Source organism: Protopterus annectens, chromosome 16.part0 (assembly GCF_019279795.1).
Source record: "Protopterus annectens isolate FY-2018-M chromosome 16.part0, PAN1.0, whole genome shotgun sequence".
Lineage (NCBI taxonomy): Eukaryota > Metazoa > Chordata > Ceratodontiformes > Protopteridae > Protopterus > Protopterus annectens.
Genome location: NC_056750.1, coordinates 42,989,451 through 43,003,932, shown reverse-complemented (window position 1 = coordinate 43,003,932; position 14,482 = coordinate 42,989,451). Strand labels below are relative to the sequence as shown.

Below are 14,482 nucleotides of genomic sequence, written 5' to 3'. Positions count from 1 at the left end.
CAGGCTACTGCAGCAGTGACACCCACAGTGATCACAAAACTCCTGTTGTGCAATAACCTCTCTTCAGGGCACACCTCTAATGTCTATTATTACTAACATATATGGTGGTTATGGCTGTTTGACTGACTTCCAGTCATAGAAAGTGCATTACTCTCAATAGGCTACACATTTAAATGCTTAAGTTATGCAAATTAAAAACAACAAAGAAAATGCCAAAGCTTAAGATTCAAGAAATCCTTACACCTGATAAACTCCCCTTATTCTAACCCTGCACCAGATCTAAGGGGTGTCACTGAATCCTACTTCACAGATACTAACCACACTTTGGTCTCCATAGCCACAATCTCCACTGCTGCTACTCAAGTTATGCAAAGAACACTGAATTATATGTAACAGGTGAAGGTGTGGGATTAATAGGCTCAACCAGTGGTGGAAAGTGTACTGTTGAATGACACATAAACTTTGCATTCAAATTCTTTGCTGATCCCTTGTCAATAGAGATTGCACCCTAAAAGGGCAAACAGGAAACAAGCTGCGCTTACCCAACCCCTTCTGGTCCCACTGATGAGTGTGTTGGACCCCCCTCCCTCAGAGTTTAGTGGTGAATTTCTTATTAGTACATTCCTACAAAAAATTATGATTTGCATTTTCGTGGCACTTTTCAGAGGCCATGCTGGGATTTTATTTCTTGAGAAATGACCATAAATCAATGGTTTGGATTTCACTGCCACTTCTTGAATGTCACATCTGGGTTTTATTTTCTGAGCAACAGCTATACCCAAACTGACACGACATATTATTGTACAGACCAAGTCACTTGTCTTCGCAGAGATTTTTTTACAGGCAGCATAAGAACAGACTTTAAGCAATGTGGTCATAACCCACACCATAAAAAAAGAGAAAAGAAAATGAAAAGTCGTTACTTGAGATTTTTTTTATGAATTCATAGCACAACTTGCACACATAGAAAGATATTGGCAGTCATGTCATCAAATCAACAAGCACACTAACACTGCCAAGGCAACAAGTATCCACATGGGAACTGCTTGAAAATCTGTCACTGGACTGTCACCTGGTAAAATGGAGCTTCTGCACACATGACCAGGTAAGACTCTTTTTCAAGACGATCAGCAATACTATGGCATTAATACGTAAAATGTTTCATTTTTTCATTTACACTACTACAGTCCTATTCTGTGAGTGTTCTACCTCACTCCTTCTGCAAGTTAGTGAGCATACGGTGTTAAAAAAACAGTCAACATTACAAACAGAAGTACATGATTAAATACAGGAATATCCTAATCATGGGAAGAAAACAACTCACAAGTGCAAAGGGTTATGGATGAAAGCAGACAGCCTGAAATAAGCATTTCTAGATTTTTTCATATGATTCTACATTCCAATTTAAAAACCCTGTTAACATGTAATTCAGATCAGTATGTGTGTCCTTTAATATAATATCACAAACACATTTTTAGACATTCTATGCCAGGAGGGCTACAAGAGGAAAACTTCGTAAAGATTCAATACTACTAGTTATGCAGGTGAGCAAAGAAAAACTGGATAGCTATAAAGAAGTAAATATAACAGCAAAATGTAAGTATTATAAGACCTCATGTCTTGTAAATAATTACAATTAATTTAGATTTCGTTCTTACCATACTTATTGTCAAATCAGTTTCTTCAAACAAAGAGGCTGGTTTGTCCCTGTAACTATTTTTTGTGCAGTGGATTCAACGGCTGATATTTCTCACAGCTAGCAGCTATATCGGCCTCCACTGATTACAATCTATGTTCCATTAACTGCAAGTCTAGGAAGTACTGCTAGCATTTTCATGCACAGCGTCATTCTTTCAGTGCAGAACCCAAATCATTGTGGCACAAGACATCAAAACTTTTCTTCATTACTAGCACTTTCTTTAAAACATTATATATATATATATATATATATATATATATATATATATATATATATATATATATATATATATACACACACACATATGTGCCAGTGTAATGCTCAAACAAGGAAGACCCGAGATAACATCCAAAGTCACAACACCTAATCCTGGCCTGGTGAAGCAAAGATGTTTCAAGGAGAATACAGATTTGTAGAACAATAACCCACACAGCTAAACCTCATTTGGTCCATATTATTAAGGTGAAATCCAAATGAAAACCTTTTTGGTCAGGTAGCTAGTAAAATACATCATACAACACCTCAAGCAGTTATTTGTTTATTATTTCAAACAGCTGCATTATTTTTATTTCATTTATGCCATCTGTTATCCCAAATGTACCATTTTTAGTGTTCTACTTCTTCTTCTTCTTTTGGCTTTTCCCGGTTAGGGGTCACCACAGCGGATCACCTTGTCCGCTCATGATTGGCAGTGGAGTTTTACGGTGTCGAGGTGCCAGCCCGCCGCCCAACCTTCCACAGAAGGCACACACATGCATGCACTCACGCCTACGGCCAGTTAAGAGTGTCCAAGTGACCTACAGCATGTCTTTGGGGTGTGGGAGTAAACTGGAGTACCCGAAGGAAACCCATGTGACCACAGGGAGGACATGCAGACTCCGCACAGAAGGCACCCCAGCCAAGGATCGAACTGGAGAACCTCTTGCTGTGATACATTGATACATTAAGCAATGAAAAGTGAATGTATCCTGCTGAATACATATGCACACTGCTAACAATTAATACCTCTGAAGGTGGATCAAGTAATTCTCCAAGATTAGGTAAAATACTGCATCTTAAATTAATTTATGTACTACAATGTGTTGTATTTATGCAGTCTTTCTAACCATATGACTTCCAGAGACACAAGCAAGTTAAGGTTTTGACACAAACAAGATTCTACAGCAAATGATTCACTTGTGGCTCATGATTCAAGTTGCTATATGATACTACAAGCCTTCAAGGGGTATATGCTTTTGCACACTGTTGGTGTGACCCAAGAAACAAATGGAGCATTTGTCTTTAAAACTGTTGTCTGGTCTGTAACAGGATACAACATTGGTAAGACACAAGCCTGTTCCAGTGCCCCAGAATACTGAAAAGAATCCAAGTAAGCCGCGTAAAAATCCTTTATCACGTGACTGATTTTTAAACAGTAAATATGTTAAGATTTTTACTAATGATTGTTAGTTCTGATGAAGTTCCATAAAAGGTGGAACAAAAGTGCTCAGGTTTTGTAATAAAGGATTTTTATGCGACTGACTTGGATTGTTTTCACTTTTCTGTGGCACTGCAACAGGTGTGTGCCTTTACAGTTTTGGTTCGTTTGTGTTGGTTCTTAGTTTGTACTATGTCTTCTCCTGGAGCGTGTGCAGTAACAGACTTTGGAACTGGTAATACGGAGAATTCAGGTACCATGGGAGACCTGGCAATGTTATTACAAGTCAGTCAATTATCTGGACTTCAACTGCCCCTGATTTTGACTCAAATTTTAGGTTTGTCCCTCTTAAAACTGGTGACTGTTGGAGAAAAGGTGACGAATTGCACTCAATAAATAATAATAGTAATTAGAGTTACAGACTTCTTTTAGTTCAGAAAATGTATATTAATTGATATTCTTTCATTCTGTCAATGCATCAAGTTAAAAGTAATAATATTTAAAATGTATCCCTGATTGTCCCTGATTCTGTTGAGATTTGTCTCCGAATGGTTGAGAGCTATGCAATTATCTAATGGACTGCTTTCACAAATGGGCACAGACGGTCCTACCACCTGCAGTTTAGGACTACCTCTGACTCAATCATATGTATTGTCAGGTCAGGACCTCATAAATTCTCCTTCTCCAACTTTTCAATTTGTTGACTGGAAGACTAATCACGTTTAATGTTAATTTGGAGACACCAGCCACCTCTTTTAATTGTAATCAACCTCTTTCCCTGAGTGAAAGGCTGTGCGAGTTTTAAAACTGCTATTGAGATAAAAAACTATAGTTAGAAAACTTTTATTTAACAAAAAATATTGAAGCTCATATCGTCCCCACAGGTTTGAGACATTGGCGCTTCCCTAATGAGGGTAGCTGGAAAAGCTGACATGTTAAGAGAGTCGTATGCTGTTTTCAATAAAGCTGGTGTGGATATTATGTGTACTGTGGGAAATTACAATAATACTGAATTGGAACAACTATCCCTTCAGACTGACTCTATGAATAAAATGAATCATGAAGATTTGATGTTTAGTCACTACGAAACAAATTACCTTAATTTGTTTAACAAAGTGGACTCTATCTGGAATGCTCTATTTCCGCATCAAATTCAAAAATTTAAGAGCGACATGGATGAATACGCAAAGGTGAGGGTATGTCCTACTCTACCGTGTCAGCTTGGCAATCACCCATTCTCCACCAATCAAGTTCATTCTGGTGATTCGGTTCCGCCTAGTGATTCAAAAATTTCAAACAGAGGTTGCAATGAGACAACACCCCCTTTAGAACAGGAACCAGTGAGATACTTCAAACAGATAAGGAATTTTCAGCAGCATTCAAACAATGGGGGACATCAGGATTTAAACGAGATGTACAGGAAGCAGGGGGGGAGCCCAAGAAGTTTTAATGCAACCATCACCACTGGAATAATGGTTAGTAAACTTACTGACATTTCAACTAAGAACTTACTAGTAGACATTATATTAAATGATGAAGGTGATTTTAAAATTTATAACTATTCTTCAAAATACTTGACTACGGGACATGCGAATGTGCTAGCTAAAGGCTTTACTTCTGTGCCAGCGAGAAGAGCCATTATGACAGACATACTGATTGATTTACAAATGTCCGTAAATTTATTTTATCCATTTGGTGTCAACATAATGGTAGTGGTGCATCATGTAACAAACTGTATAGGCCTAGTATTTTTAACCCTCCCCTTCAGCAAAATTTATCTTGCCTTCAACAAGATGTGTGAATTTGATACAAGACAGATATTAAAAAAATACAATGAAAAACAAACACTACAACTTATCTAAGGAAGAAACTTGTTTTTTGTATGATATTACTGATGATTTTTCTTATGTCATGAAACCTGACAAGCATGGGGGTCTTGTGGTGATGAACCAAGTTGACTATAATAATGAAATGAAGTCTTCACTAATGAATGACCCATACCAGAGTGTTTCTAAAAATGAGATTTATACAGCTTTTATAAAAATTGATCTATTACCTGAAGATATGTTGCTTCAGGGGCAGATCTCAAAAATTGATTACGATTCTATGTGCAATGATAAACCTGTCATAGCAAGCATTTTTGGTATACCTAAATTGCATAAAACACTGTGCACCCCGTTTGTCCTACAGGAAATGCTAATTGCTCTAAGACTTTTCATATAGCAAAGTTGTTAGATACAAAACTTAAAGAAGGTCTTACTAAAATTGCCCAGATTTGTGAAGACACTTGGCGTTTTGTAAGTTTATTAAACAACATAGCCTTCCAGTGTGAAGTGATTTTTGTTACCACTGATATCCATAATCTTTTCTCAGTTATTCCACAACGTTGGCCTTTGTTGGCTTGTGAAACAACTACATAAAAATATGGAATTAGAACCAGATGCAACTAATGCAATGATTGTCTTGATGGAAACAATATTAAAAATAACTTTCTATATTTCAAAGACCAATACTTTAATGTTATGGCAGAATGGGAAGACCAATTTATCTACAGTAGTGGTTATGTGAATTGTTGGTCCCTACATATAAAATTCTTGGACGATACATTCCTTTTATGGAATGATTCTGCAGACAAACTCCAGGAATTTATAATTTATATTAACAATACTGTGGATTTTTTGTCCTTTTATCATTGTTATGATGATCAGATTATATCTTTTTTTGGACATGGAAATTAGAAAAGACATTGCTAATAACAGATTTATTTCTAACATCTACCATAAGCCAACTTTTTAAATTCTTACCTTCATTTTTCAAGTTGGCACCCCTGACATCAGAAAAAATCCATTGTAAAAGGACAAATTGGTGCGCCTGGCCAGAATGGTTTATGAAACTGATATTTTCTGTGCTGAATGTGACAAAGTGATGGCTATGTTTTATGATAGAGACTATCTGGTTGAAATTTTTTTAATTAAATCAGAACACAGGTTGTTAGTAAGAGACAGAAGGGGGTTTACTGTCCTAGCTTGAACCCTATGTTGGGGGAAAGGTCTACAATTTCTACACATAAGGTTGATAGTAAAGGGATTTCTTTTATTTCCACATATTCCTTAGACGGTGAAGTTACTCTAGATTATATCAATAAGAACTGTTGAGTAATTTTGGTGGATCATAGCTTAACTGACAAACTGGAGACAAAACCATAATTTAAATACAAAAAAGGATAAATGTTTTAAATATTTGTTAGAACACAAAAAAAAAACTACAAGAAAAGTTGAAACAAACAGGAATGGCACAAATAAATGTGGTTTATGTTCCCAATGTGTACATAATATATGTGGAGACCAGTTTTTTATATGAGGGAAAACATACAATGTAAATGGAAGTTTTAATTGTGCCACAAATAATATTGTATATTTAGCACAATGCAGATCTTGCCCAGCATTTTATGTAGGAAAAACCTCAAGGAGGTTTACAGAACATGTTTAAGAACATATTCTGGATACTACAAAGAAAAAAAATGTCTAATGCTTTAAGTAAACATGTCATAGAATTTAATAGTCATGGATTTGGTTTTATGGTAATTGATCAGGTTAAAAATAACCCCAGAGCCACATTATTGACGAACATTTAAATTTGAGGGAACTCAAATGGCAGCACTGGCTTAATGCCACAATATTCCTGGACTGAATGAAGCATGCTCCTTGAATCCAGTTTTAAGATGGAGACAATTTGAGATTTTTTAATTGTGTGTCTCCATTTTACTTATTATTTATGATTTTATATCTTTCTCATTTCATTTATCATGTGTACTATCATGTGATTGATTTTTGTATCGTGATTTTTAGAGACTATACATGCAAGATTTTTTACTAATGATTATTTGTTCTGATGAAATTAAACAAAAAGGTGGAATGAAAGTGCTCAGGTTCTTTAAGAAAGGATTTTGTGTGACTGGCTTGGATTCTTTTCACTAGTCTGCGTCAGTGCAACAGGAGTAGCTTTACAGTTTTGGCTCATTTGTGTTGGTTCTTAGGATATGACATTGGTACAAGGACAGAGTCCCCTTCTGTATGGAAGACAATCAGGCATCAACAGGCAAGTGTTTCACAACAAGGATGAAAATTTGATGGCAAAATTGATCCTGTATCAAGTTACAACAACCAGCCTGTTGGCTGATCACACAGACGGTGGGTACTGCTTGCACTGCCTTGCACACCCTGTTCAGCCAGTGACCTGGACACCAGACAGGCAGCTAGATACAGGAAGCCCAAGTAGCCAAGGGCTACCTTTCCCCAAGCAAAGGGAGGGATTAGGGTTTTATGCTGCCTGGCAACACCATGCTGGATATCAACGCTGCTGCAGGAGGCAGGTGCAGCAAACAGGGAAACGCAAAAAACTTGTCTCCCTATTGAAATGCCAAAGATCAAAAATGCAAGAGAAGAGCGAAACTCAAACATCACTGTTCTCCTTTAAACTTTTTTTGGGGGGAGGGGGGCACACACATAGACTTAAAAAGTGCAGATTTCTGACACTCATATCAGTGTATATCATGTAACCAACAAAAGGAGTGTCACACAAAAAGAAAAATCACAGTCACAGCAGTCACAATAGATAAGGTCTAAATTTGCAGGTTCATTAGAAGGAGGACCCCCAAAACACTTATTTAAAAAAAAAAATATCTGAAGGCACTCACGCTTGCTTCCTTCCTAGAAGGTGAGCCACATGTGTAACTGATTCACATCCACTTTTGTCTGGCCTTGCTCCAGGAATACAACCATTAAGAAATGGGTAAGGCAATAGTAATGCGTAAACCACGATGATGCAACAAATGCATATATGAAAGAATGAAATCAGCATAATGTAATAATTCACCTAGGGTTTCTCTGACAATACAGCACAGTAGGATAAGGTTACGAGCTGCAACAAACATACCCCACAGACCTGGGTCTGATTCCATCAGCCTCCATATGCATAATGTACAACGCTGAGCAAGTCATTTAACCAAACCAGCATTACTGGAATTTCTCAGAAAGTCAACTCTATCTAGTATGTCTTATGCAATTATTAAATAAAAACAGATGTAAGACATCACTTCAGTTCTCTTCATACTCAGTTAACATTAAAAACAGACAGCTGTACAACAAGGTGCAGAGTAAGTGATCATGACCTGTTCATGGTCCCACACCAAGCCAGTAGGTGACAGAAACACAAACAAAGGCCATTCTGTTTCACAGCTTAATATAGTATCACATTTATATTAATCTCCTCTCACTTCTTTCTCTAGTTCAGTGAAATATTTGGAATCCTGACATCTGACCACTACTGAATCTGCAAACAAAAAAGTTATAAAACATTTACCAAACTTTTGTTTGTATCAGATACAGGACTTCTAAAAGTCACTGTATGCAGGGGGAAGACGTACTTGTCTGTGATCCCTACACCCTGGGTAGTAGTATATTTCAGCTCAGAAGTCACATGGCCTCACAGTAAACTAAGTACTTTTTTTTTTTTTAAGAACATGAAGTAGCTCCTTTAGCCCCAAGGGTATGCAAGCCTAGCATTAGAGTATTTTGGCAGTGTGGCTGCAGTTAGCTCTCCAGCTGCACATACACACTCAAAGGGTACACAGACGCTTGTCCCCCTGCAAAAACAATGTCCTATGTCTAATACAGTAACTGAAACCTTTTATATAATCATTTCCATTGATTTTAAATCAGCAGTTTTTGTGTTAGTCAGATGTTATGATTCTGAAATATTTCCTTGGTTTTGTAACTCTTACGTGTTGTAACAGTGAATCAGGAACTCAGAAACTCAGCAGCACACATTCAGTATTTCCTATATGACAGGAAAACTCACTGTTCCCTAAACAAGAGAGAGAAACAATTACGAACAAGATAAAATGTTGCCACCATGTTTGGGCAACAGAACTGGCAACTGACTTCTAGTTAAAAAAAAGTAACTTCATGCTACATGTTCACATTATTTTATCACAGTAAGGTAAAGAGGTCTTTCCATGTCTAAAACGTACCCTGAAATTCTCAAATGACATCTTCTTTTTAAATATATCGTAAGCATTTTACAAACAGGATACCTGTGAACTCTGCTGATTTCGCGATTCCCTTATCACCATAAAAGTTAAAACATATGAAAGTACATCCTCAGTGCTCAGGCCCATGAGTTCTGAGCAGTAAATATATAACTTGTGTGATGAGGAGGAAGGAACACTTGAGATAATGTCGTATATAGCTTTGCCATGGTTCAGTGAGGCCGGCTGCTAGGTTCTAGAAGAACACGTTTTCCTGGAATGAGCACACCGCTACCATCTCCCTGGTCAGAAATCAGTCGTTTCTGACTCTTCCCATTTCCATTCACTGCTCCCCTCTGCCATTTACACAGATCTCCACTTAAGATGTCTTGGATGTGTTGCACTATCAGGTTAATGGCAACTGTGAAATACAAACAAACAAGCAACAAATAAATAAATAACAATGACAGTACAGTTTTTACCCCTCAACCTGTCCACTCAGAAATGCCTTCCAACTTTCTCTGTAGTAGAAAATAAATATCCCATGTTTCCAATGTGCAGCTTAAAAAAAAAAAAAAAAGAGCTGATAGGCTACTCAAGACACAACAAAGAAAAGCCATAATTGACAGCAACGGTATCTCAAAGTCACACTGCTGATTTCTGGGTCACTGCCAGCATGCAAAAGGTCACCTTTTGAAATACAGTTCTAAAAGAGGCATAGCTTGGATTTCTACTCAAGTACTGGCAAGCAGAAGCAGCATTCTATTACAAAACTATGTGCGACGTACAACGGAATGTACTGCAAGATCTTCAAATAACAGCATCAATGCTAAACTCATGACTGGTGCAGTTCTGTCATTGTGAAAATTAACTGATGCACTCTTACCGTATCAGTCGTCTGTAGGAGGACTCACCTTGGTGGGTGTAAGGTTGGGATTATAACTGTCTCCACTCAAATTTGGCTGTTTTTCTCAGAAATCATTCAGACAAGAGGCATATGTGCTTTACACTGACACATCAAGAAGTTATGAGCCACACCAGAAGAAAGTTCCAAGCTCCCTGAGCCTGCCAGTTCAATACAAGCAGCCAATAAGCCCACTTCTGGCAAATCAAGAAAATACAATAAATGCCGGAATCTCTGCTATCATGATGGAAAATGCAAACTCCTTGTTCTAGTTCTATGGCACTTTGCAGAAAACAAAGACAGCATTCTCTGAGAGACGAACAGGGCAATGTCTGGGGTGCCTTTCTCCTTCAGCTCCTCCTAAGGGAAGACATAGGAGCTGCAACATATGACTGACTGAGATCAGATCAAGAGTACACTGATCTTCTGCTGTGGCCCCCTAAGCTTCGTCAAAACAGGACTACTGCTGCTGTAACAGTGAGCCTGCTCCTACAGGTGACTTACTGGCACAACAACCATGGGGTAATACTGTCTGATGTTTGTGGATCTTCTCTAGTGTATGATGTGACTATCTCATTAAGGGGCAGGCCAAGTCAAGAAGAAAAATTACAAAAAAAAGGAATGAGAGTCACAGAAGCAGTCAAGAGTAGTAAAGGCTTCCTTCTTCCTCTGAATGTTCACAGGTTCATGGATAAATACAAAGCTAACAGCCTGCATACAATTACAAGCTTAGCCAGCAACCAGAGGTCAGAATCAAAGCTTGTACCTTGTATCAGAGAGGTTAAGACGTTAGTTATTATGCCAACCCTCCATCAAAAAGTTACCATACATTGTGTAACTCGTCACCCATCCCATCATTTAGGTTCCTAGGTGATTAGTAAAATAATGAACACATCTGTTTGTTTAAGCCGAGACATGCTTCCCAAAGCTTAGAATCAGACCCTGTGTCTTGCATTTGTAAGGTAAACCCCTTAACTATTACGCCAACCTCCAACCTGAACATTTCATCCAAAGGAGAACACAACCCTAACGCTGCAATGCCAGCAATCCATCCACCTGGTAAGGGACCAGAGCCCACAGCCTTGTGCACCAAAACCAGGTGTGTAACCTGTTGTGCCACTGACACTGATGTCGTCATTCAAGTACTGTACAGGCTGTCTGAAAAGGAGCTCTGATGGAGGCACCTACAACAGCCTGATGAAGCACTTCTTCTGGGAACGAAGCCTTAGCCATACTATCCTGTGCAGGTTTATGCCAAAGTCTGCCACCATCACCACAGTCAGTGCAGTCAAAATTACAGCAATTCACATGGTAGCCTTCCACAGGGGCCACATAGTGCCTTAACTAGCACCTTCTTGTGGTCAGACTCAGAAAGAGCTGAAATCTTTTCTAGGTCTAATATACTACACAGGACTGGAATCTATAGAGGTGAGACAAACAGTTGAATGTTCTAAGCCCCAATTTGGCAAATGAAAACACTCTTTCCCACTCTGTGAAGCACTTCAGACTCTTTAGCAAAGTGCTGTGGACTCACCTCCAGGTCTTACACAGCACCTGGAAAATCACAAAGGCAATAAAAGAAAATCATATGGAACAAATGATCATTTGTTGTTAAAAAAAGTCATAGTGGAGAAGTGTAAAAAGGGGAAGAATCTAAGTATGGCAGGGATTAACTATAAAAAAGCATTTGATAGTATGTCATATTCATGGATAAAAGAGTACTTAAAAATCTGTAAGATACACCCTACACTAATAAGACTACATTACAGTGACCATGAAAAAGTAGCAGACCACTTTGCAATTAGGCCATGACAAAGGACAAATTATTATCCCAGGGATAAAAATTCAAAGGGGGGTATTCCAGGGTGACTCCTCGTCAACGCTGCTGTTCTGCCTTGCCCTTAACCCATTAAGCTGTCTACTTAACAGCTTAGGCCATGGCTATAATCTGGCTCCAAGAAAACAACAAAGTGTAGAGACTTCTCATCTTCTCTTTGTCGATGATTAAGAAATGTATAGCTCATCAGATGAAGAACTGAAAGCACAGCTGCAAGTTGTCAAAACTTTTTCAGATGATACAAGAATGTCATTTGGCCTTGATAACTGTGCAAAAGCAACCTTTAAAGCAGGAAAACTGCAATGCCAGGAAAACATCAGTTTGGGACAAGAATGTGATACAAAAGAACTTGAGCAAGAAGGAATGTATAAATATTTGGGAATTGATGAAGGATCAACAAGAAAACACAAGAAAATGTGAATAAAACTTAGTAAGGAATACTTCAGAAGACTTAAATTAATCCTGAAAACAGCACCTACATCTAGGAACAAAATCCAAGATATAAACCAGTTTGCTACTCCTGTCCTAACTTACAGTTTTGGAGTGACTGACTGGTCCCAAAACATGCTGAACAGATTAGACAGGAAAACAAGAAGGATGCTTCATGCTCATCAAATGATTTATAAAAGCAGTGCATACCAAGATTATATATTCCCTGTTCCAAAGGAGGGATGGGCCTCCTTGAAACTGATTACATGTATAGATCTGCAATCATGGGATTCCACGCAACCTGCTGACCTCACAAGACCCAAATGTAGTGAAAGTTTTGAAACATGAGGAGAACAAACCTAAGGTGACTTCTCTGCTTAATCTAGCAGAACCTGACGTCATGGAAGAAGGGACAGCATCCGACGCAGGACCCAAGACTTTGTTAATCAGGCCGACTGAGGGCAACCTGCCAGCAGATTACCCAAAATGTAATGACTGCAACAGTGAAACACGAAGAACATCCAAAGGTGACTTCTCTGCTTAATCTAGCAGAACCATATCAGCGTCAAGCAGGAATGGAAATCAAATCAGAAGGAGATAAAAATTAGGCAGCAACTGAATGTGCCAAAAAACAAAAGAAAGAATATAAGGTGAAGGATCAGATGAGAAGGCAAGAAATATAGAAAAAGCATAAATATAGTTGCAAGTATAGAAAAGTTCTGGAAGAACCTCATGTTGATCAGGAACAAATGCAGGAATGGTTAAGGACTGGCAAATTCAAACCAAGACATGAAAGGTTAATATTGGCGGCCCAAGATAGTGGGCTGTGTACACATTGGTTTATAAAGTCCATTGAACATGTGGGAGAAACAGACAAATGTAGGTTTTGTAAAACCGAATTGGAAACAGTTGCACACCTTGTTGCTGGTTGCAACATACTAATGGCAGGAGGACTGTATACCGAAAGGCATAGTAATGTGGCGGGATTGTACAAACATTATGGTATTGAGGTGGCTGAAAAACAGTGGAAATATGAGCCACAAAGCATCATAGAAAATGAAGAAGTCTACAATACATGGGATCATCCATTACCAACAGTTCAAAAGAGAGATGCTAGAAAACTGGATATAGAAAGAAGACAAAGTGTGGCATTGGTCACTGAAATTGCCACACCCAGTGACTACAGTGTCTTGCATACAGAGAGCGACAAGGTCATAAAATATCAGGATCTGCAGGCGGAAACGAGAGGAATGTGGAAGAAAGACACCCAGACAGTTCCTATAGTAGTAGGAGCAACGGGTCTTATAAAAAATAATTTACAATCATATTTAGATATGTTACCAATACATGTAACTCCATACGAATTGCAGGAGTCGTCATTACTGGGCACATTGCAGGTGCTGCGAAGAGCACTTCTGACTGACATCAAAGATTGAAGCAATACTAATTTCAAGAACTTTAATCGTACTTTGACTTAATGGGGTCCATTCCCATCATGGTATTGGAAACCCAAAAGACTTGGAGAAATTTAAAAAAAAGCATTTGAACTAGGCTGCTTAGCCATGGAGCTTACTCTACTGTACTCAGGGCTTGTACAGTACATCCATCTCCTCTGACGCCAAACAGGCCGTATTCAGGTGCTGGCAAGCTGCATAAATGTCATCCATGAAAAAAAGTCTCCATAAGAGGGTTGACTCATGGTTCCTCCTCTTCCTTTTCTGAATACTCATTCATGCCTTTCTGAACAGGAATAAATGGGAGACACCATTTCAAGAGGGATGTCAAGGTTTCTACAAAACTGGTGTCAATGTGTGGGAACTATACTGATGTTACTCTCATCTGTCTCAAAGATAAGGGCTTCTGCATCCTCACACTTCTAGTAAGCAAAGTGAGATGGAACCCCATCCAGCTCTAGATTAGACATTCAAGCATAGGACTGATATGCTTTGGGGGTGATCATGTGACATATGGGTACTGGGTGTCAGACATCAGGTTACAAGCGCTCAGGATATGTCTACCATTGATGAGGTGGGGATTAGAGAAACCTAAACTAGACACACTGCTGGCACCAGGCCATGTTCCCTAAGGGAGCATTTCCACACATGCAAATACAAGTACCATTCTAACTGCAACTCAGGTGACCCAGAACCAAACAGTAGTTTAGTTGC

At 38.6% G+C, this 14,482-nt stretch overlaps 1 protein-coding gene across 1 annotated transcript in view; it reads right to left on the bottom strand.

Moving 5' to 3' along the window:
* Window positions 1-909: 909 nt before the first annotated feature.
* Window positions 910-14,482, bottom strand: part of UCK1 (uridine-cytidine kinase 1) — a 1,125,034-nt gene continuing 1,111,461 nt past the window's right edge. Inside the window, exon 7 of the mRNA XM_044058256.1 lies at window positions 910-9,565. Coding sequence (XP_043914191.1) covers window positions 9,378-9,565 — 188 coding nt within the window. The 3' untranslated portion in view covers window positions 910-9,377. The remainder of the gene's footprint in view (window positions 9,566-14,482) is intronic.